The sequence below is a fragment of the Pristis pectinata genome, chromosome 19, assembly GCF_009764475.1.
Source record: "Pristis pectinata isolate sPriPec2 chromosome 19, sPriPec2.1.pri, whole genome shotgun sequence".
Lineage (NCBI taxonomy): Eukaryota > Metazoa > Chordata > Chondrichthyes > Rhinopristiformes > Pristidae > Pristis > Pristis pectinata.
The window spans coordinates 29,460,559-29,485,627 of NC_067423.1; the positions used below are offsets into that span (position 1 = coordinate 29,460,559).

Sequence of the window (25,069 nt, forward strand, 5' to 3'; positions counted from 1 at the left end):
CCTAACGTGACTGACTTTTGATTTTTTAACATTTTCAGGGGACAGCTGTCAGCACTGGATGTACTATAATGAGTCTACAAAAACGAGATCAAGCTGGACAAAAGAGCTACTGAAAGAATTCAAGTCTAATGTTGATATGCTGAAGCAAGCTGTGAAGGATTATAGTATAAGCAAACCTCCTTCACCAAATGGTTCACCTCCACATGCGTTAATAGGTCAGTGTTCTCTGTATGCTTTTGTGGTTAATAATGAGAACTGAATTGTCTGTGTATTGCAAGGGAAAGGGCTCATCAACTCTTGACTGCTGAAACAGAGCCCGTCATTCATGGGGGGGGAGAGTAGTGCTCTTACTATACACCCAAGTTGCAGTGCTTGGCAAGGCAGGATGAAATGCATCTGTTTTATGTAGGGGTGCTTAACTAATCTTTCATTGAAGCCACAGTTCTAAGCAATGAGTCATTGAGCCATATTTCATGGAAAGGGGCCCTTTAGCCCATCTTATTCATGAGGACCATCAAGCACTCATTTACACTAATCCCATTTTCTCCTCTTGCATTTCCATCAACTCCCTCGATTCTCCTGTCACCTAGGGGCAATTTACAGTAGACATTTAACCAACCATCCAGCACTTTTTTTGGAGAAAGGGGAAAAACTGAAGCGCCTAGATGGAACTGACACAATCACGCAAAGACTGTACAAATACCACACAAAACACCCCAAGATCAGGATCAACCTCAGATCTCTGGAGCTATGGAGCAGTGACACTAACTGTTGTGCCACTCCCCGCTCCAATGGTTAATTAAAGGCTGATCTCTCAAATGTGAATATTAGGTATTCCTGTAATGACACAACCACAGTTTACATTTTTGTTTAACTAAAGAAAAGCATGTGATTTTGTGAAGCAAAATTGTTCAAAAAAGAATTGTAAAGCATTGGGTTATATATGTTGTTTCAAAAAAAATCTGAACTGTCCATTTATTTCTCTCATTGGTTTTCCTGCTTGAGGTATTTTGCATCATAGAGAATTGAAATGATCAGTTGCAATCAAAGCTCATTTTGAAATTGAGATCCTTCATTTTTCTTGGGCTGCACAACTTAAGATGGGTAGTATTAAACAGGACCCATGCAAGCAGTAGCTTTCTCAGTTAAGATTAGTCACCTGGACAGTTTATTTCACCAAAAGAATTGCGTATTTGTTTGGCAAAGATTTCATATGAAGTATCTTGATTGAGCAATCTTCGTTTACTCTGTTTGGAAGGTGTTTGAAATAAAAATGACTTCATTGAACAGTAGCTGTTATTTCAGAAACTGAATGTTTGGTCAGTATCTTAAGTGCTTGTTCTTTAATCTATGTAGAGACCACCCTCAGACATAAACCTGTAACTACAGGGAAAGAACAGATGTCAAAAGGAACAAGTCCTGCTAGTGTTTCATCTTCAACTAGTCCGCAGACAAGAACAAAGCTATTATCTAGTTGTGTTGTTTTTAGAGTGGAGGATCTAAATATTTATCAGGTGAGAATTGGATATTTTAGAACTGCTATTAATTTGACCTTTGTAACATATCGCAGGTTTTGTATTAAATTCTAATGTGATGCCTTTTTAAAATTCTTTAAAAATTTTAACTTTATGTTCAAAGTTTAAGTATTGTTCCTTCTGAAAAATCCATGATGTGTATTTTAGTTCACCAAAACAATTACATGTTAGGATGTGGTGCTGTTAAACTCTTTTCTCAAATGAGGTATTACATCAAGTGCAGATTTGTCGTAAGTCATAATATTTTGAGTCATACAAATGGATTGGAATTGCTTGTAACGGCAACTAATCTAATGAGGATTAGCAAGTAAAGTTACTTTTGGGTTTTCAACCTGTGTTTGACAAGGTTATTTCAAGGCTAGAAAGGGAAGTATATCATATAATTGTTACACATTATCTCTACAGATTGACATTGGGCTTGGCAGCAAAAGATGGAGGTGATAATAAATGGAAACTGTTCAGTTTGTGTAACTAATAGGTTTCTGCAAGTATTCAGTCCAGAGCCATTCCAATTTGTCATACTTGGGTGTGATGATATGGAACAGATGTCTGTTTCAAAAAAAAATTAAATCTGCCCATGATGCAATCTCTGCCTGCTCTACTTCAAGTCACTTACTATGTTTAAAGAAACCTGAGCAGGTTACATTGATGGCTTGACATGTCTCATAAATTTTAATATAAATAAATGTAGGGTATTTAGCTGCACAAAACATTAAATGTGAAATGACCATTAATGGAAAAGGATTAGTGTTCATATCCACCACATCAATGATGAAGCCATTGATAAAATGAATCCTAATTGGATAATAACATTAGATAATGGAACATTGTAGAAAACATTGAGGCTTATTCTGGAATGTAGCATGACATTTTGGTTATTCAACCTCTTGAAAGGACATGGATGTATTAGAAAAGGTTTGGAGAAGGGTGCACCAGGTGACTTGAGGCCTTGAAGCACCATTATGAAGGAAGGCTAAAACAATCAAATTAAAGTTTTCCCCTGAGAAAAGATGGAAGTGGAGATAAGGCATGTTTTCACAATAAAACTGAAGTAAACAATTTGTTGAATCTGGAATAACGTGTACGATTAGAGACATTTCTCTTGGGAAATTTTTAATTTTGTCGCTTTAGTCTTCCTTCATAGCTGTTTCTTCCGAATCTTTTCTCATCCATCCAAGATTACGGAATATATTAAGAACTTCAGGTTGTTTTTCCATAGGGTTAAATCATGGTTGGCCTGTACAAACCCATTATGTGTATTTGTTTCCTGTGGCCTGATACCCTTGCCTCAGGAAAATATTATCATTGTTGGTCCATTATGCATTAAATGGAAAGTGGCTTTCTGATTTCACTGCCAAATGGGCTTGATCAAATTTCAATATTAATTCAATTTTTGGCAAAATCTGCATTTGTTGCCAGTGTAATTGTCCTTGAATTATGTGGCAAGTTCCCACTTTGAACTGCAGTCCTTCTGGTGGAACTGCTCCAAAGTTACTGCTAGGTAAAGAGTTCCACAGTTTAGACCCACTGAGACAAAGGAACAGCAGTTTATTTCCACATCAGTTTGCTGTGTGATTTGGAGGGGTATCTGCAGAACCATCTGCCTTTTTCCTCTTTGGTAAAGGTTGAATATTGAGGATGTACTGCTGGAGTAACCCAAGTGTGTAAGTGCATGGCAGATGGCATTGCAGCTTTGGTGTGCTGATGGTGGAGGGATTGAATGAGTGGGGTCAGCTGGATGATGTCAATCTGCTTGTCTGTTCTTGGAGCTGCACATTTCCAGGCAGATGGAGAGTATCCATCACACTCCTGACTTGTCTTCACCTGGCCAACATCTTCCCTACCCCAAGAACATGTGCATAAACACTGCAAATGTGTGCGTATGCTAAGAGACTTGAAGAACAAAAAACAAGAGATTTTGGGATAATCACTTTATGAAAAGTATGTTCATATTCTGTCAGTAATTGAACTGAGAGCTGCAGAAATTGCAGATTGTTTTTTTTCCTCCAAATGGTAGGGGGAAAATAATGTTGATTTTCAGAGGGGTTTATACAGTGGCATGCAAAAGTTTGGGCACCCCTGGTCAAAATTTCTGTTACTGTGAATAGCTAAGCGAGTAAAAGATGACCTGATTTCCAAAAGGTATAAAGTTTAAGATGACACATTTCTTTAATATTTTAAGCAAGATTACTTTTTTATTTCCATCTTTTACAGTTTCAAAATAACAAAAAAGGAAAAGGGCCCAAAGCAAAAGTTTAGGCACCCTGCATGGTCAGTGCTTAGTAACACCCCCTTTGGCAAGTATCACAGCTTATAAACACTTTCTGTAGCCAGCTAAGAGTCCTTCAATTCTTGTTTGGGGGATTTTCACCCATTCTTCCTTGCAAAAGGCTTCTAGTTTTGTGAGATTCTTGGGCATTCTTGCATGCACTGCTCTTTTGAAGTCTCTCCACAGATTTTCGATGATGTTTAGGTCGGGGGACTGTGAGGGTCATGGCAAAACCTTCAGCTTGTGCCTCTTGAGGTAGTCCATTGTGGATTTTGAGGTGTGTTTAGGATCGTTATCCTGTTGTAGAAGCCATCCTTTTTTAATCTTCAGCTTTCTTACAGATGGTGTGATGTTTGCTTCCAGAATTCGTTGGTATTTAATTGAATTCATTCTTCCCTCTACCAGTGAAATGTTCCCCATGCCACTGGCTGCAACACAAGCCCAAAGCACGATCGATCCACCCCTGTGCTTAACAGTTGGAGAGGTGTTCTTTTCATGAAATTCTGCACCCTTTTTTCTCCAAACATACCTTTGCTCATTGCCGCCAAAAAGTTCTATTTTAACTTCATCAGTCCACAGGCCTTGTTTCCAAAATGCATCAGTCTTGTTCAGATGTTCCTTTGCAAACTTCTGATGCTGAATTTTGTGGTGAGGACGCGGGAAAGGTTTTCTTCTGATGACTCTTCCATGAAGGTCATATTTGTGCAGGTATCGCTGCACAGTAGAACAGTGCACCACCACTCCAGAGTCTGCTAAATCTCCCTGAAGGTCTTTTGCAGTCAAACGGGGATTTTGATTTGCCTTTCTAGCAATCCTACGAGCAGTTCTCTCGGAAAGTTTTCTTGGTCTTCCAGACCTCACCTTGACCTCCACCGTTCCTGTTAACTGCCTTTTCTTAATTACATTACAAACTGAGGAAACTGCTACCTGAAAACGCTTTGCTATCTTCTTATAGCCTTCTCGTGCTTTGTGGGCATCATTTACTTTAATTTTCAGAGTGCTAGGCAGCTGCTTAGAGGAGCCCATGGCAGCTGATTGTTGGGACAAGGTTTGAGGAGTCAGGGTATTTATAAAGCTTTGAAATTTGCATCACCTGGCCTTTCCTAACCATGACTGTCAACAAGCCATAGCCCTAACAAGCTAATGAAGGTCTGAGACATTGGTAAAAGTTATCTGAGAGCTCAAATCTCTTGGAGAGCCCAAACTTTTGCATGGTGCTCTTTTCCTTTTTTCACTCTAAAATTGTACAAAACAAAAATAATACACTAATCTTGCTCAAAATGTTGAAAAGAATGTTTCATCTTTAACTTTATTACTTTTGGAGATCAGTTCATCTTCTACTCACTTAACTATTCACAGTAATAAAAATTTTGACCAGGGGTGCCCAAACTTTTGCATGCCACTGTAGATAGGAATTCTGTGATAGAATATTCATGCATTGTTCTGAATAGGCCAAACTTACTCAATCAAATTAGTATCTACAATTTTACAATTCCTCCTTTCACAGCTGAAGAATTATAATAATATAATAAAATATATGTTGACAAGCCTGATGCAATGGTAGTCTCATCTTAATGAGATCATTTTCTAGTCCAATCACACAGTAATGAAGTGTGTGTGTGTGTTTGTATGTGTGTATCAAATCAGAATTTTTGTGCTTAATTGTAGACAAGTATATTCTCGGCTAACAGTTAGTTGGCTTTTACTAATTTCTTTTACAATATTTTCAAAGTGAGAAACAACATGACTCTCCAACCCAATTTTAATAATACAGCAAAGATAATATTTAGCCTGCAGTCATCTTGAGATTTAATTTCCATTACAACATGACACAATTCACTGAACAAAAGGTTGATCTGTGTACTTGACAATTGTACCTATTAAAAGGGTCAGTAGCTACACAATATAAGAAATTCTTACACCTTACTTGAAACATATTTTGCATTGTTACAGAATGAAATAGTTGATCTGGATTTCTTGTACATTGAGATTTCATGATTAAATATTTAAAGAAATTACATCCAATGAGATTAAGAGCTTATTTATCAGCATAAAGGAAGGAAGCATAAAAACTACTTTCAAAAACAAAATCAGAATCTGAAATTGACAATTTGGTGTTAATATTTACAATTTTACCATGGTACAAGTTACAAAATGTCCGAAAGTAAATGAATATATCTATTTAGAAAAATCCTTTCTGTGAAATGCTGATAACAGTCTGTCCAGGGAGAGGTTCCTTGTGGCCGCAGAGCTTCTCTCATTGGAGGCTGCAGCTCCTAACATTGCATCTTGAAGTTTTATTTGTAATTTACATGAATAGCCATTTGCAGAATGTTCTAACTTGCTCTTGGATCAATCAGTCTAAAAAAGGAATGTTTAAAAAATTGTTTCTTGTGCTTAGAGCATGGTGAAGTAGAATTTCCACGCCATCACTAAACAACATTCAGGGTCAATCATCTAGCATATAACTAGAATTACAACTGGGTAAGAGTAGTAGTGGCTCCCTTCTCCAAAGGATGTTAGGGACCAGTTTTGTTTTCTTTTGAAAGTAAAAGCTTTTGTGGTGCTACTCCACTAATCATTACATTTACTTAATTTTGTTTCATAATTTGCCTTCATGGAATTGAACTTTCCAAGTGCTCCAAAGCCTTAGAGTAATGGTGAAATTGCTATCTTGCTCACTTGATAAAATTCTTAACTTGGTCCCCTGCAGGTTTCTACAGCAGATCAGCGAAGAGATTCTCCCAAAGCTATGATTTGTTGCAATAAGAAATCTTTGTATCTTCCATCAGAAATGGCAGCTATTCACATGGAATTCACTGAATATTATTTCCCAGATGGAAAAGACTTTCCTAGTAAGAGTTTATATTAAAATGTTTTATTAAATATGTGTGATGGAATGAATTTGGACTTGAAAGCTGCTCGTTGTTTGGGATGGGAGAAGAGATGGGACTGGGATGACTCTAAAGTGGTGTTATCAAGAGTTTGTTCCAGCAGACATTAAGTATGATGACCTCTGGTAGAAAATCTTAACTGACTGGGAGGGAAAGAAGTACTGTGATTCTGATGAACATTTGGATGGATTTTGACTCTCTTATCCTTGTTGGATGAAATGATTTAATCCCCTTGCTTAGCTTCAAAGTTCCTTATGAGTACGATGCAGTAAAATAAAACTCTTTCAAAGTTTGCTGCAATGTTGTGACTTTCCTCAAAGCTCAAGAATATTCCACAATCTCTTTTCAGAACAAAACTATCTTGCATATTATTCACAAAAATAAAATCTGACCTGTACCCTTTCAATTGGTCCTGGAGCTTTAGAACATTACATTCAGTGCAACAAACCAAAAAAAAACTTTTAAGAGCTGGTATCATCAGTAAGATTCCTCTTATTGTTCTCATTTCCATTCATTGGAGCGTAGCAGAATGAGGGGTGATCTTGCAGAGGCATATAAAATCATGAAGGTGAATGCACACAGTCTTCTTCCCCAGGGGGAATCAAGAACTAGAGGGCATAGTTTTAGGGTGAGAGGCAAGAGATTTAATAAGAACCTGAGGGGCAACTTTTTCACCCAGAGAGTAGTCTGTATATGGAATGAGTTCCAGAGGAAGTGATTGAAGCAGGTACATGAACAATTGAGAGACGTTTGGACAGGAACATGGATAGGAAAGAGTTAGAGGGATATGGACCAAATGTGGGCAAATGGGACAAGCTGAGATGGGTGTCTTGGACGTCATGGACCAGTTGGGCCAAAGGGCCTGTTTCCATGCTGTATGACTCCACTGCAAAAATACTGCAAACAGGACCATGTTTCAAACATTAATAAATCTCTTTTCCAGTCCTTGACAAGCAACTTTAAGGTGGTCCCTTGCACTGATCTTCATGACAAATACTGTTATACCCTATTGACTATTTCACAGCAAACACCCACTGCAAGGCTAGTGATAGTGTGAATCTATTTTCTTCAAAAAGTTAGATAAATTGAACCTATGATTTGTTGACCACACAAATATGATCAGGGTGTCAAATTTTTATTTCATCAGTGGAATGAAATGAACTTGTAATATTAATTCATTTACACTTGCTAGGTTTCAGAGGTATCCTGTGATATGCATTTAATGGTTTATAAGCAGAAGTATAAGTGACTTAAAAACATAGAACGCTACAGCACAGTACAGGCCCTTTGGCCCACAATGTTGTGCCGACATTTTATCCTGCTCTAAGATCTATCTAACCCTTCCCCCCCACATAGCCCCCTATTTCTCTGTCATTCATGTGTCTATCTAAGAGTCTCTTAGATATCCCTAATGTATCTGCCCCCACAACCTCTGCAGGCAGTGCGTTCCATGCACCCACCACTCTCTGTGTAAAAAAAAAACTTACCCCGACATCCCCCTTATACCTTCCTCCAATCACCTTAAAATTATGTCCCCTCGTGTTAGCCATTGTCGCACTGGGAAAAAGTCTCTGACTGTCCACTCGATCTATGTTGCAATAATTTTTTCCTGAGCAAATAATGTTAGCTGTGTCTGGCCCTGATGTACCATTTATGGGTTTTATATTTTCACGAAAATGCCTTGCATTTTAATGCTAAAGTATTGTCAAGTGCAGGATAATTATTCCTATTGAAATTGGTTCTTGTGACCTTGCATTATAGCCTTATGGAATGTGTTGGACAGGTTGGAAAAGAACCTACAACGAAGTTCTGCTCTAGATCTCCTTTTCAGTACAGGTTACACAATTATTACTGTAAAGTGGTTTCTTGGTTGGTAGGCTGATTGTTAATTATGTTCTTTTATCATTTATGATTCTGCATGACATAAAATGAATCATAAAATGAATAAACTATGTGCTTAGTTGAATCTTTTCAAAATGGATTTTCACCAGATTGTATTATTGCTTAATTACAACCATGAAGTATTGTGGAATATTGTATTCAATATTTATATAGTGTAATTGAAAGTTTACTTTATGACTTAAAAAAATTAAAAATATTTAGGATATTAAAGAACAGAATTAGAACCTCATACATTATGAATAGCCAACTGGATCTTTTAATCATGAATATTGAAATATAATTTGCAACTACCAGTTGGAGGAAAATGTAGAAAATGTTTGCTCTTGCCTTTCATTCTCTTTAGATGAAGTAGAGCTTATTCCATCAAGCTCTGTAGGTATGGAACAGCATTTAAAATTAAATGCATGAAATCTGAAATACAATTTGCTGAAAGTAGCTGTGGAAAGAGGAGCAGAGTAAACGCTTTTTATTGACAGCCTTCCATCAAAACATAAGAACATTAGAAGCAGAGCAGGCCATTCGGCTCCGTGTGGTTGCTTTCTCATTCATTGAGATGAGTGTTCTTTAACCTAGGCACCACTAAACTACACTCATCCCATATCACTTGATTACCTCAGTATCTAAATATTTATCTATTTAACTTGTGGATTTTCGACAGGTATTAAATCTATAACCATGCATATCATTTTCAAAACAAGAAGCCTAATAACATTTTGACCACTTCACCTGTAATTAATTATATCTAAAGTTGATGTAGTAGAAGATATTATGTAATCTGTACAAGCTTCAGCAGCTCTAGTTTTTAGTAGCTCTAGTTTTTAATTTACAGAAGTGACTGAAATAACACTATCTAAGTTATGTTGAAAGGATAATCTTTAACAAATGTTCAGATTGCAGATTACATTAGATCATGAGGCAAATCAATACGGTGAAAATACTTTTTCTTCAATTAAATCTTGCAGCTTGGTAAATTATTTTTCTATTATAACTAATGAATACATCTAATCAATTTTGAAATGGTAAAATCCATTCTCCATGAAATTTTCTTCTCTGCACTTTGTAATCTATGGTTATTTTAGATAATTCCTCGAGAAATACTGATTAAATTTCTGGTTATAATTCACATAAATGCTGTGATTGGCTGGGTGGAAGTTTGAGTCCACCATCACTAACATACTGGGTCTTGCTTTGAATATTGATGGAAGTATTACAAGCACAGATTTAAATAATATGTCTGTATTCCTGTCTGCAGTTCCTTGCCCGAATCTTTACATACAGATGAATGCACTACAGTTGACTCTAGATGCCAGGAGCATGTTGTGGTTGAACCAATTTGTACTAGATCTGCGACAGAGTCTGGAACAGTTCACAGCTATCTATAAACTTGATAGTGGGAAAGAAGATGACCATGTTGACATACGAGTTGATGGTTTGATGCTCAAGGTATATTAATGTATAGTATTGTAGTGACTGGATGTAAACCGTAAAATTAATCAGTGCTTGTGAGTTTTGTTTTGTGCTTGAGGTTGGTCTAAGATGTTCTTATTTTAATGAAAATTTAAAATCCACTGCTTAAGTTCAAGGCCAGTATCTTTTGGTTTTATTAACTATCATTGTACAATTCAAAATAACTGAAGAAACAAATTTAAGAGTCTGGTATAAATTGAAATAAAAACTTGGATTGTTGAAGATGATTTCTGTTAACTTCAGATCACTGTTGAGATCATGTGGCATGCTTGCCACTTTTTTTGGTCATGCGCATGATATTCTGCTGGCAAAAGCTACTGCTCACATTTGTGCAGAGAAAACCACCAAATATTGATTACAAACATGTTTGGGCCATGGCAACTGACTCAGCTACTTGAGGTCATTGTTACAACTCCCCTTATCATGAAGCATGCAGACAATGGTTAATCTGCTCATAATGCCCCTTCAGTACTGTGTGGCAATTAGAAAATGGAAGAATATGGGAAAGTTACTTGATCAGAACATTTTACTCTTCATGTACAATTCACTTTGCAGCAGTCAAACACAAAACTCAGAAAATCAAAACGTTGTTATAAAATGTAAGCAGTCCAGTCAGTGTTAGCCGTTTAATAAAGTTTTCTGTGCCCAAGCAAATGGATTAGATTTCAACCTATCGCAGTGACCATGCAAAATGATTTTAGATTTGATTCAGATGGTCATAAACAGTTTTAAATGCAGCATATTGGAAAACATTGAAATTTTTCTCAACTGTTTATCTTCATTGTTTGAACTGAATATATCTTTGTATTTTTCAGTTTATTGTTCCAACTGATATGGGACCCAATGGCCATCAAGACCAACCACAATCGATTTCTATTCAGACGGCTGAAGTGATTGCGACAAATACAAGGCTCTCACCACACTGTACACGGGCGGACCTGGAAGCCATACTGCAGGAGTTCAAAGATGATAGCTTTTTTAGCAAAACATTCACATCTTTTCCTAAAACAGCAGATAGTTTCAATATATTGCACCCGGTATTTCAAAGACATGCCCACGAGCAGGATACCAAATTGCATGACATTTATAAGGGCTTAGTTCCTCCAAAATTGAGTACAAATGCATTGAAAACTTTTGCTGCTACAGATGTGTGGGCTGTGCACGTTTCACAATTTTGGATTGACTACGAAGGGATGAAGAGTGGAAAAGGGAGACCTGTGGGATTTGTGGATTCTTTCCCTCTTTCAGTCTGGGTTTGCCAACCCAATAGATTTGCAAAATCACAAGAATCTGTTCTGTCTTCCAGGCAGTCTGCCCCTCAAATTCGCAAAAGTGAATCCAGTGATTTTAGTATCCGTTTACATCATAAAAAGCTCTTGAGGGATTATTATAGTACAGAATCCGAGGCATTCTCTCATGGACTGGATAAATCAAATTCTTTAGGTGCTCTGACCGGACCTCTGAAATCCTTGAATTCATCAGATGCAGATACACATGTTCTTGTACATGTTCAAAAGCACGTGAGCATGCAGATTAATCATCATCAGTACTGTTTCTTGCTCCGCCTTCAGCAATCAATTAAAAGCCTTCAGGAACAGTTTCAGAAGAATATTGAGAAAGTAACTGGAAAGCCAGCAGAGCAAACCAAGATTTGTGTTGGGCTGGTGATTAAAAGTGCTGAAGTAGCTTTATTGCTTCGCCCACTGCCCCAAGCAGAGTCAACCAATAAGGATTTGGCTGAAAATACAAGTCCTGTAGAATCTGACCTTTCACCTTCTCAAAGTAGAGAAACTCTGGTAGCTGAAAATGAAGGACAGCAAGATGATTCAAGTTCTGATCATCTCTCCCAAACAAAACTTAATGAATCAGGAAATGCTCAACAAAACGCACACAAAAGTACAGTCAGGCCAGTAGACTCTATACTTTCTAAATCATATAGTGACTCAGCTTTGATAAAAGGAATGATCTCGCAGTCTCCTTTTGATGCTGCTTCTGTTAGTCAATTTCCAGCATCAATGGATGCCTCAGGGGATATCAATGGAACTTTATTGGTAAATGAAAATCAGCACAGTGAAGCCACAGAGTTATTGAATGTTGAAGCACTCAATGTTTCTCAAAGTCTGGACCCATTGAATGTTTGCACAATAAACAAAGATGAATGTAGTACTCTTTCATTGAAGGAGAATTGCCAAGAAGAAATTTCCAACTCTTTGGTAAACAAAAGAAATCTAACTGTAGATTCAGTAAATGATTTAACAGATCGTGAAAAAGTGAATCCCGTGCAAAGCTTGGATTACAGTAAAGAAATACAAACTTCAACAAAGTTGGTGTTACCTCAGTCATTGTCAAGGTATGCAACTATTTGAAGCCAATGCATCATTTTTGAAATAATGCATTATGAGCAGTAGTTCTATTATTATTAACTATTTTCCATTATCTGTAATCTTTGTTTTCTTTAACTGGCTATGCCTTTTTATTATTGTAAAATTGCTTGATGTTATCAGGTTTTAGGATGGGAAGAAAAATAATTTGTTCTCCTGCTAAATTGACATAATTGCTTCATTCCTAAAAAGCACACTTTGCATTGGTGGTAATGTTCAAGAAATGTAAACAAATCATCATGGGACCCAATTCAAAATCTTTGTGTTCATTGTGAATAACCTTATTGCTGATATCTGAATCCCTACTCTGGCCTTCACTTTTCTGCTAATTAGATGTAATTTCTTGTTTTATTTAAATTTATCTTTTGTTTTAATTGTAGTTTTGAATTGTGTACAGTAGTAGTGCACAGGCTCTATCTAGTGGCCACTTTGTGCAAAGCAGTTATTTGAATTAATAGTTGCTTATGCACAGTAAGTTTCATTTGAAATCATACTTGTCAAAGATGATTGTTGGAAATGAAATAGTCAGTGAGATTAATGCTCTGGTTCAAACTTAATGGAGAAAGTAGCAAACATGCTGATGGATCAATAGTGCAAAATCTTCCAAAATGTGGTGAATGAAGTATAATGATAGTTCACATACCAATGAATAAGCTTAAACTTTAAAAGGAAAATGTTTGATAAATCTCAGGCTTACAATTCTGGAAATAAAACTAAAAAGGAGCTTAAAAATGCAGAAGGAATGGAAAAATGGTTATATGAGCTTAAAAAGAATAAGAAGGATTTTTAAGCACATGAAAAATTATCAAACCATTTAAGGATTGTACTGCTGAGGTACCATGGAAGAACGTGCCATTGCAGACACTGATTTATCACTCGCATCAGGACGTACTTCATAGTCAGAGACAGCGTCATACGGCACAGAAACAAGTCCTTTGATCCACTGGCTCCATGCTGAGCATCAAACACCTGTCAGTACTCATCCCATTTGCCAGCACTTGGTCCATAATCTATGTGTTGCCAATTCAAGAGCTTGTCTGAATAATTATATATTGTGATAGTATCTGCCTCCATCACCCACTCGGGCAGTATGTTCCACATTCAAACTACCCTTCAGCTGAAAAAAATTCTTCCTCGGATCCCATCTAAATCTCTTGCCACTTGTCTTAATCTACGCCCTCTAGTTTAAGATGCCTCTGCTATGAGGAGAAGTTTCCCTGTATTTACCCTATCCATGTCCCTCAAAATTTTGTTAACCTCTATCAGGCCCCCATCAGCCATCTCTGCTCCAGGAAGACAAACCCACCCGACCCAGTCTGTCTTTGTAACTTCCATGCCAGGCAACGTCCTGGTGAATGTTCTCTGTGTCCTCTCCAGTGCAAGGACATCCTTCCTATATGTGGCAACTGGAGCTGTCTCCATGGTATTACAGCTGTGGCCTAACCAACGTTTGATAAAGATGTGCCATAACCTCCCCTCTCTTGTATTCTGGCTAATGAAGGCAAGTATTCCATGTGCTTTCTTCACTATCTTGCATGTGTTGCCATCTCCAGGGATCCTGGACTTGTGCACCAAGGTCCTACTGTTCCTCAATACTCCCTCTGGCCTTCCATTCACTGGGTATGACCTACTTTTATTGGTCCCCTCAAAGTGCATTGCCTTGTTCTTATCAGGATTAAATTCCATCAGACATTGCTCTGCCCATCTTAACAACATATCAATATCATCCTGTAACTATCCTCCTCGCTATCAGTTACACTATCAATGTTTTTCTTCATGCCATCAGCAAACCTATCATACCTCCTACATTTACATCCAAATTAATGTATGCAACAAATAGTGAGGTCCCATCACTGATTCCTGTGGTAGATCACTTGTTACATTGAAATTCCTATAGAATTTGTAAATGCAGATGAAGGAATTAATAAGGAAACCTTTCATACTGAATAAATTGACCTGGATTTTGTGGTAGGAATACAGGGAGTGTCACCAAGGAACAGGATTGGCCTATGTGCAGTTGCGTAATTCTGGAAATTGCTGTTCAGTTTGATCTTCTCATCAATGAGGCTGGCTTGGCAGTCAGACTAGTGAAGTACATGTAGTTACCTACCAAGCATAACAAAGTTAGGGTTAGTTCTGAGGGTAAGGTTTCAATTGTATAATCAGTCATATGGTGCCAGACCTGGCCTGTGCCTCAAGTTTGCTCCCCCACCCTTACAATTTTACTACCTTTCATGGCCCTGTGGGAGAAATTAAACTGTCAGAGCCATTTCTCAAAAACAGTGCACAAGTAGTGATTAAGCTGTAAGTGGTGAGCTCTGAGGCTTCATCGCCAGACTTCCCAGTGGCCTTTTGGTAGCTTGCTATTGTCAAAAATCTTTCTCAACTGCTTAAATGTCTAAACTGAGAACACCTTTAAATCCATTTCAACTGTTGATAAATTACAAAACTAAAAGTAGTTTTTAAAAAATATATCTTTAAAAATATATTTATCTGATATTAATTACATTAATTTAATTCTAAAAGAAGAAAAAACAATTACGTTTTGCATCCAGGTCAACAACCCCATTCAAATGAATGCTGCCATACCACAAATCCAGCCAAAGCAGAGGGGCCTCTCAGCTCAGCATAATTTGAGTCTGCTGATGGAGCAGGAACCAATATCTAACTTGCAATGCATTCCTGACTTCAGGAATGCACTGATCAGCAAAGGAGACCTTACCAGAGGTTCTCTAGCAATTTGCTAACAAAAGGCAAGTATGTTTTGGCCCAAACATCCTGGCACTGAAAAATTATTTTTGCAAATGTGGAGTCTCAATTCTTCAGGTTTTATTTTGTTCAATTTTTAAAATAATTACTTTTATTCTGTCCTTTACTTTCCTGCTCTCTATTTCGGTTAATGTAAATGGTTTTATAATATATTAATTATTGTAATAATATTTTATATTATAGACTATGTGCTTAGGTAAGAACTCTTCTGTGTTTGAAGAGAAATGCTGTTACATTTCTCCCCACTTCTCATAGAGATGATGCTGCTAAAAAAAAACACTGAAATTTACTGGGCAATTATAAACATAACAAATGATTGGTTCTTTGCATGTTGGTCATTATGTTGCAAATGGATCTCTCTGCAAGTGGTATCACCAGTTGGACTTGGAGAATAAATTTGCACAGTTTTGATGATGCATATTTATTGAAATTTTACCATAAAAATTATTGGGAAGTATATGCAGATGCAGGATGCTTTGAAGTATTGTGATATAAAACCAAATATTACAGAAACAAAGCATACAGCTATGATTTGAAGATGGGGACTAAATACTTCTGATAATCTCACTATTTTTTTTGCCACCTCATAGTTTTGGGCAAAGCTTTCATACCAGCATGTCTTCAGCTTTAGTCTAGCCCCAGATTCCAGGCATGGGATTATCACCATAAAGCAGGCATATTGTTTAGTTTTATTACATTAGTTATTATTTTAAGTGAAAAATATATTAATGACTGAATAACAACCCCACAAACAAGTTGGCTTTACTGATGAATAAATGAGAAGCTAGCACTTGATACATTTCTGAGATTAATTAGCACAGTTACTGCTACCACTTATTTAGTGTAAAGACAATTATTTTCTGCTTGTAATGGTTGTGAGGTCCTGAATGCTCATTTTCAAGCATTGCAGTGGGACAACAGTTCACAGCAGCATGGTAACCCTTGCAGCTCTGTACATTAATTTTGATTTGATCAGTTTCTCACTCATCCAGATTGGCCTTAACAGAAATTGGCATTTTTATTATGAAGTAGCGATGAAGGCTTTAATAAAGTTGTATTGATAGTAAAACAAACTTAAGCATTTGAGCAATGATCCTAATGCATTCATTCTCTTTGTGGTGAGCCTGTGGCCTACTTAGGACCAGGCACAAGTTAATCCTGCTCATGGAAAGGTATAAAATGGACTTTACTTATCTCAACTAAGCTAATTTTGCATTTGTCTTGGTGATTGTGTAAAGAAAAATGTTGTCAGAATTCTGACTGCTGGTCTTTCCCTGGTGTTTTGGGGAACAATACAGAGAATGGAAAGCCAAAAGGAAAGGAATAACGTAACTAATGTTTTTTTTCTTTAACCTTTCTGAATTTTTATTTCTGTTGTAGCAACCTTTTGTGGAAGCTTTTTATTTTCTAAAAGAATGTAATGTTCATACTCTTTACAAAAGTGACATCTATAAATCTGTATCTAAAAATCTACACTTTAAATTTCTACATATGAATTAGCGGCAAATTGAAGGATCGTGTAGAACCCTCCTTGTCTAACTGTGCAGTAGCATATAAAAATGTGAGAAGAAGTCCATCTCAAATTTCACTGGACACCATATCAATTGACAGCAGTCTGCTGGAGGAACAGTTCTTAGAGAGTGATGGAAATGAAAGCCTCCTTTTGTTGGTAAAGGGTAAGTTCTTTTTTTTTAAAAAAAAAATTCAAACTATTCTGGCTTCATTTTAAAATTGTAAATGTCTTTACAGTGCATTCAGATGTGAGTGATATTTACAGTGGAGTGAGGGCAAAATCTTTGCTTCCAAAGTTTATTTAGCAGTATCAGATTGCTGCATTACACACTGAAGCTTTTATCATCTGTTAAGGCCAGAAAATAATATAATTTGTGTACTTTATAAACAATGAAATGCTAGAAGCAAAATTATTTGTGAATTCATCTGCAAAGTTGTAGTGTCGTGGATGGATAGAAAAAGCCAATTGAAGGCCAGCTTTTGTATCTTGTGGACTGGAGCACAAAGTTATACTGCAGCTGCAGAGTCTTGGTTCGGTCCCACCTTGGGTACAGTGAGTAGTGAACAATTAATTCAGAGCACTAGATTTACAGGAATGAAACATCAGCTCCATAGATTAGATTATGAATAGATTCTATGTAAATGGGTTAAATTTCTGGAATTTAATAGATTAAGGAAATGATTTGATGTTTTCAAGAAATCTAACAGAGAAAATGACAAACTTTCAGCTGGTTGGGAAGCCCAGTACTTGGAGATCTTACTCAAAAAAAAATTGTCCCAGGCCTTTCCGAAATTAGGGAACACAGTGTACAAAGGGTAGTAGAAGTTTGGAACACTTGTTTGATGCTTGGTCACGTTAACTTTAAGCCTGATCGATCTTGTCAGCTAAGGATATACAGGGATACGGGGTGTGGTGGTAAGAACAGTTGGATGGTATTAGATATTAAGAGCACAGTGGGCTTAAGAGGCTAAATACCCAACTGATTATCCTTTAGATATAATGAAAATCTAAACTCTGTACATTTACTCTGACACTTAGATTTCTAGGATGTGCACCACTGTGCCAGTTAAATGTCTCTGAATAAACTCTAGCTTTACGACAGGGGTACACAATATTAAATGGAGAATGAAACATTCTATTAATTCTTCTAGCCTATCTGGATTTAGTTGCCTTAGGAATCTATATTGGTCAGTGAAAATCAGAAAATATATTAGCCTGCCCTTTCAAGAAGCAGATGAAAGAGACAAATCTCAACCCACCTGAGTGAGTGAGTATCCAAGATGATGGACTATGTCCACAGTGACTTTTACTTAGCAGGATAATGAATTTATTATGCTCTTCTCAGAATAAATGAGTAGGAATTCTTCACCAAACGTGTCACATCATTCCAGGTAGTTATTGTCAGTAAATTTTCTACTGTATTCTTGTTTAAAGAGTTCTTATTGTCTATATCCTGGATTTGACAAAAAGATTCATGCCTTTGTGCTTTCTTCTCCTACCCAATTTTGTAAGTGGAGAATCATGTGCAGCCTCACTATTACACATTCAGCACTATCAATTGATGTGAAATTTTTCAAATGTCACTGGTTGTGCACATCACCCTTGCTGACTAATTGTGACATGACAGGAGTCAACAATGTAAGTTCCTGCAAACAAATACATGTGGCCAATTTATTTACTATCTCAGATGTGATCATGAATTAATCGTCCTTGTCTCACTTTGTGGCAATTACAGCTATTTTGCTTATTTCACAAAATTAAGTTACCAGGCAGAAATAACATAATCTGCATATTCAACCGAGTGTAAGTAGAAAAACACCCTTCCACACTAAATGATAAAGCATGCTGAGAATGAACAACTTCAATCATTTCATTACTTTTTACTCCAGTACAAATCTGAAAGTAAAAATAAAACAGAAGTTTAAAACATGAGATTGGTTTATGAGATTAAGCCGAAACTTTAATCTTAATTTGTTTTAAGGAGAATCCATCCTTTTGGGAGGATATGCAAGGTAATGGGTTTGAGGCTGATGGAATGATGAAAAGGTCAAATCAATCATGGTTCAAGGGGCAATGTGCCACCTACTGCTCCTTTTTATAATGTCTGTGTATCTTCATATTAGGATTATTTATCTTGCAGTCCCTCATTTACAGCATTTACAGTTTTCCACCAATTTAATTCGATGCCTATGGTCTATGTTTTGAGAGGCATTTGATAGTCCAGTCATTCCCAAATTATTTCAGTTAAAAGGAAATGATCTGAAATCCTGAAAGATGACTGATTCCTAAGATACCGTAATGTGATAGTCAGCCAAAACAGGAAAATATTAGGGCAGGAATGACGGAAAGGATTACTCCTGAGGCGGCAACTATTTGTTTCTTCTTTTGGCACATCCAGCCTTGAAAAGGGCATGGGATGTAAGCTTCTCACAAAGGAAAGGCATCAAATTTTTTGAGTTGAAATGGTGAAGTTTCAGCTGGAACCACAATCCCAGGGTTTTCAAATTCATGAGTAGTTAGGGAAGTACATCTTTACCCTACCTCTGTATTTATGCGTAAGATTTCAGTTCATCAGAGCCATATTACTGTGGTGTGCCAACTTAGCAAGTAAACAGTATTCTCGATCGGTTTGTAAGGCAAGCTTTTCACTGTACCTCAGTACAAGTGACAATAATAAACCAATACCAATTATAGAGCTGTCCCCTGGATGCATAGTCATCTCTGGCAGCTTGCTGTCTTACTTGGTAGTGATGCATGTTTGACAGCCATACAATGGTCTGGTACATGAAGTATGGATCAGAAACTTGTTCACACTCCTTTTATCAGGATGCAATCCTCTAGTACACAATTTTAAACATGTATCTATGATAAGCAAAGGACAAATGATTTTGTGCTAGATCTTCTCTGGAATTGGGTCTAGCTCTGGGTGTCTTCATTTGCTTTGGCTTTCATAGTTCTCCTAGAAGCTTTTGTTTTAACCAGCATACGTTTCTTCTGGCCTCGCACCAATCGATAGATGACAAAATGAGGCTGTAGGGCAATTGCTCTGCTGCCGTAGTGCTATGATTTTCCAGTGTGTCTTTTGAATGGAGCAGTGGCAGGATCCATTGTATTGCAAATGGGATCTTCTTATGCAGAAGAAGAGGGGAATGTGTGCATTTAAACCTTGATGTTGTTTGACTTTTTTTCTCCATAGACAATCATAGCTAGATCAGAAATTCCCAGTGTCCCTGGTGGTTGAAAAATGATAAGGTCTTTTATGGTATCTATTAATAGTACTCATAACACAAAAAGGGATAGCTAATATACTGTTTTGAAGCTGCATTCTATCTGAGGACATGTTGCCAATTTGAATTTTCATGGTCTGTTTTCAGCTACCTTATTAGAAAATAATCCTGTGCTGCATTTATGCATACTGTTGGGAAAATTTTGCCCATTTAGATCGTAACTAATTTACATTCAGGATGTGAATGCACTGGGGGTGGGGGGTGGGGTGCATTTTAATGTACCTATTGGTCAAATCTGATTGAACATGTGTTAAGTTTCTAGGGTTCTTACATTAATGTGTATTAACTTTCCTGTCATTTTTGAGTCATTTAAGTTTCATGAATTGCAAGCCTTCACTTTAGCCAATAGAAGACTGAATCAGAGATGGGCTTTGACTTGATTGTTGAGGTGTGGGCAAATAAAGTTGGTACTTCAAATAGCAGGATGGTGCACCTCAGGAATGTATAATGGTGCTTCAGCTGGTCACCAGACTTCAATGAAGGAAGACAAAGTTTTATACTGAAGTTGCAAAGGGATATAGACAACAGGAGTGGAAAAGACCTGGAAGATGCAGAACGCTGCCTTTGGCTTTTAGCATCTCACCTGAGGGGCGATTATGGAAGCCTTGGAAGAGGAGCAACACAGATTTATCAGAATGATAACAGGGCTTGTGTGTTTTACGATGCATTTCTTTAACCAATCACACTTCCCACTATCCTTGAGGATTGGCATCCAATTTTTCTGGGGATCTCTGAAGCAGCTTGGAACATTTTGCTTACGATTAACTGTGCTCTAATAATTCGATTTGTTTTGGATTTTTTTCATGTAATAACAAAAATACTTGAAACACAATTCTTAAATGTTCATGGATGTGGTCATTTTTTGTTTGTGGAGATTTAAACTTTTTGAACAGTATGAATTAACAAATAGTAGATTAAAAGACAATTTTCTTTCTTCCTCACTAGGGACAACATCAAAATTGCCCTCTTTGAGCATGTGATTTTTTTTTCTATCCATTGTTTTAAAATATGCTGGAAGTTGGCACAAATGCTTTAAAAGAATATTTTAAAGATAAAAGGAAAAGTTGTCAAAAATTAGATGTTGGTAGGTAAGGCATGAATTAGTAACAAAAGGTGTAAAAGGACTGAAGAGTACAGGAACACAGGCTGTGGGAAGCATGACTTATGTACCATGTTATTGATTCTTCCAGGCTCCTTTCCCCAAAAGGCAATTCTGCCAAATTCCTCCAGCAACGCTCACTGAGTCCCCCTCCTATCATTAAACGTTAAAAACCAGCTCTCAAACTGAGTGGAATTCAAGGATCCCCATTCTGTATAACTAGGCTGCATTCCTGGTTTTAGATCTTGAGATATCTTTTCCCCCAAAATCTTCCTGGATAATTGCAAAACTACTTTCTCAATGACAGAATCCAAGATCTGCTTCATTTCACTTTTGCTAAGGTTCACCTTTGTCCCCCCTGCGGCCTGCTCATCCCTGGCACCTTATCCATTGCTGTTTCAATTTCCACGGATAATACTTAGCATAGTATCCTGTTTTATTTTTAAAAAAGCCTTCGATACGCTGTAGAAAATATCAAGGGAGAGCTGTGAGATATCTGTGCCAAATAGTCAATTTTCACATTGAAGTAAACTTTCTGGAACTTTAGTCTTGTGTTTCAATAAGGTAATTGATAGTGCCTTTCAATTGCAAAATACTTTGTGGCATTTATTATGTAATAAAATAATTTTGAGATGAGATGATAAATTAACTTGTGCATTTTGCTTGTACTGTAGCAGAAGAACAAGAATATGACCTGGTGTTGAATGTGGATCAGCCCTGGTCTTGACCTGAAAAATTAGTTGTATATGCATATTTACTTAATTTCAAATTTTCATACATCTTTCAGGGTTAACATTTCCATTTTGTCCATCAAAATGTTCAGCCAGTTCTACACAACTTTCTTTAGTGATGTTTGTTTAACTTAATTGAAACAAAGTATGTGTTCATCTTCTCAGATGCTTGTATTGATGATACCTCAGTCGTTAGTCTTAAAGAAGCTTCTATTGATCAGAGTCCAGCAGAAAGTGCTAATGGGGCATTTAGGACTGAGGATTGTGGGAGAATATCACCAGATGTCTGCAGTACTGCATCTCAAAGTGTGGAACAGACCCCTGGAGATTTGGTAAACATGAGCAGCTCTGAATTTGCAACATTTTTGTGTACAAAATTATGTCAGTTAAATGCTATTAAGGTCTTAGATACGAATAAAAGTGAGAAAAATAAGTTATCAGCAGAATTAAGGAAAACAATTCAAAAACTCAAAGGATTTTTCCCAGCACAAGTTTTAATTGGTCTGTCAAAATCTTGCAAATTTTTAAAATTAATTTTGAAGTCGCTTTCATTCAGTCTGCTTTGTGCCTTGTCCTTCCACTCCCTTTCATGTTCAATCAAAGTTTCTGCTCCTAAAAATAAACTGAGAAAATGAGCATAATCTTGGAGTAATATTTTTATGAGCCTTGTAAGTTTACTCATTTTATTGTTAAATCCAAATTTGCTTGAGCAAGTTTGTTCAATTTTCCTCCGACACGTTTTCCTGCCAAAAAGCAAGCAGCAGCATTTTCTGTTGCTGAATCTATGTGGTATTGTGTACATATAAAGTACACTTTTTAATTCTAAAGATTCAAGAATTGAAGATATCTGGAATAATTTTATGTAAAGGCACTGGGGTTCCTGTCAGTATTACATAGAGTTCCAAATATCCAATTGTTATTCTTGTATTCAGCTGTTAAACTAATATTGCCATTTTAGCTGATAGTTTGTATGAGTACTTGGCCATTTTTGATTAGTGGTTTTATTGGGCTTGATCCAGCTCATTTGTCCACAGTTACAGTGGCATGCCCAAGAATCTCTCAGAACTAGAAGCTTTTTGCAAGGAAGAATGGGCGAAAATCCCCCAAACAAGAATTGAAAGACTCTTAGCTGGCTACAGAAAGCGTTTACAAGCTGTGATACTTGCCAAAGGGGGTGTTACTAAGTACTGACCATGCAGGGTGTCCAAACCTTTGCTTCGGGCCCTTTTCCTTTTTGTTTTGTTATTTTGAAACTGTAAAAGATGGAAATAAAAAAAGTAATCTTGCTTAAAATATTAAAGAAATGTGTCATCTTTAACTTTATGCCTTTTGGAAATCAGGTCGTCTTTTACTCGCTTAGCTATTCACAGTAACAGAAATTTTGACCAGGGGTGCCCAAACTTTTGCATGCCACTGTACCTGGTCTGTATGCAGAGCACCTCCAATTGGAACTGCAGACTCCAGCCCAGTGAGATTTGCTGCATTTTATTTTATAATAAACAAATCTGATAAAATTATATGGGAAGTGCATATTTTAAACAGAAATTGTCAGAGTTAACTAGATCTTCTCTTCCACACCTCCAGAAAACCCTCCCACCCAATACATGAGTATTTTTCTGATTATACTCCTAAACAAAGTCTTAAACATTTTGCTAATACTATTTGTAACATCCATTCAGTGATGTATGCATTCACTGCAAGAGCTCTATGTGCTTTGTCAAAAATTTAACTTGTTGTGTTTGCATGCTAGTGAGAGGAGCTCTGCAATGTCACCATTACTATTTTCTTTGGACAGGTGTCAGTGATGGTCTTCAACGTCTTTGGTGTGAGCTGTGCAATTGATGTGAAGGGTGAGGATACAGCAGTGTCCTTCCAGATAAATCAAGTGATACCAAACCAACATGGAAACATCAGTGTTCGACAATACCTTAGCAACCGTAGCATGGGTATGTAGTATCTTCTTTGGATTTACAAAAGTGGGGGGATTGATTTTTAACCTGAAGTTGTGCAATAAAGTGGAGCTACAATTGGTTATTATACTCAGGTTTAGGAATGAACAAATTTTCCTAAAGGTTGCACTGCAATTGTTCAGTCCGATGGAGCACAGCATCTCATTTACTCAATATATATTGTATAACAAATTTTGATATGTTTGTTTTTGTGAACATTCAGTGATGTTTTATCAAACTAACCAAATTATATTTGTAAAAAGCATCATATTTATTTTACAAGCATGCATACATGCAGTTACTTTCTTTCCATATTTGAAATAAGTTGTCTTTTAACTGTTCCTGTTCTGTGGGCTCCTTATATATGCTCATGGTTTTGATCTTAGCAACTTGTCTAACTAACCACCCCCACTGAGGATACTAGAGCAAATATATCCTTAAATCCTCTATTACCCTTGTTGAAAGGTGCACCTCTTCTCATTTCTTACAATATTCATTCTTGTGTAAGGATTTCTTATAATTGCATTGTTTTCAAATTTTAATTTATGTTCTGAATTACGGGAAGTATTTCTCAATTGAATTCTCAATTTGTATTTGAAAATAAGTCGATTATCTGGTTGAAATAATGACTTGTAAGGAGGGTACAACTGATAGTGGAAGAAGTGTTCAGCTTAATCCTTCCCCCACCCCAGTATTCTCACCGAGTTGACTGCATCCTGAACACTATGATTATTCAGGAGTGTGCTGTATGCTGGCATTCCCATTTAATTTAGCTACTACAGCAATGAAACCTGTCATCACAATCTAAAATTTCTTAGCTTCCACCATCTGCTGTTAAAGTACACCAGATTTAGTTATGTTGTCAATTAGTTTGTAAAACAGTCTATAGTTGACTAAAGTTTCATGGATATATATTTATATGGTTGTGGTGGGGAGGGGGAAATGAATAATTGCGAGTACAAAGTTATAAATGGCAGCAACAAAATCAAAAGATTGTGTTGTGGCGTTTTCAGCATAATCATGAGAATAGATTGTCTGGTCACTATCTCATTGCTATTTGTGAGGCCAATGCTTGTGTGCAAGTTGTTTGGCTTGTTTCTAAATTTACGACAGTAATATATTGGTAGTAATTTCAGTGATGTCCTAAGGTTGTAAAAGGAAATGTATAAATATAAGTTTTCTCTCTATGCTGTTGAGAGAACCTTTAGTGAAAGCTGCTGATAGTTTTTTAATTACCTCATTGTATGGCGATCTGTTTTGTGCTTCTGAGATA

The 25,069-nt window shown here is 36.8% G+C and overlaps 1 protein-coding gene across 3 annotated transcripts in view; it reads left to right on the forward strand.

Moving 5' to 3' along the window:
- bltp3b (bridge-like lipid transfer protein family member 3B) overlaps positions 1 to 25,069 on the forward strand; it is a 105,637-nt gene that overhangs the window by 63,365 nt on the left and 17,203 nt on the right. Inside the window, exons 10-18 of one of the 3 annotated variants that reach the window (XM_052034100.1) lie at positions 39 to 215; positions 1,357 to 1,514; positions 6,518 to 6,659; positions 8,460 to 8,534; positions 9,853 to 10,043; positions 10,883 to 12,417; positions 16,718 to 16,893; positions 22,013 to 22,179; positions 23,643 to 23,793. In XM_052034100.1, the coding sequence (XP_051890060.1) occupies positions 39 to 215; positions 1,357 to 1,514; positions 6,518 to 6,659; positions 8,460 to 8,534; positions 9,853 to 10,043; positions 10,883 to 12,417; positions 16,718 to 16,893; positions 22,013 to 22,179; positions 23,643 to 23,793 (2,772 nt within the window). Of the gene's footprint in view, positions 1 to 38; positions 216 to 1,356; positions 1,515 to 6,517; positions 6,660 to 8,459; positions 8,535 to 9,852; positions 10,044 to 10,882; positions 12,418 to 15,003; positions 15,149 to 16,717; positions 16,894 to 22,012; positions 22,180 to 23,642; positions 23,794 to 25,069 lie in introns of those variants that run through there. The other 2 variants (XM_052034101.1, XM_052034102.1) reach the window with 2 other exon arrangements.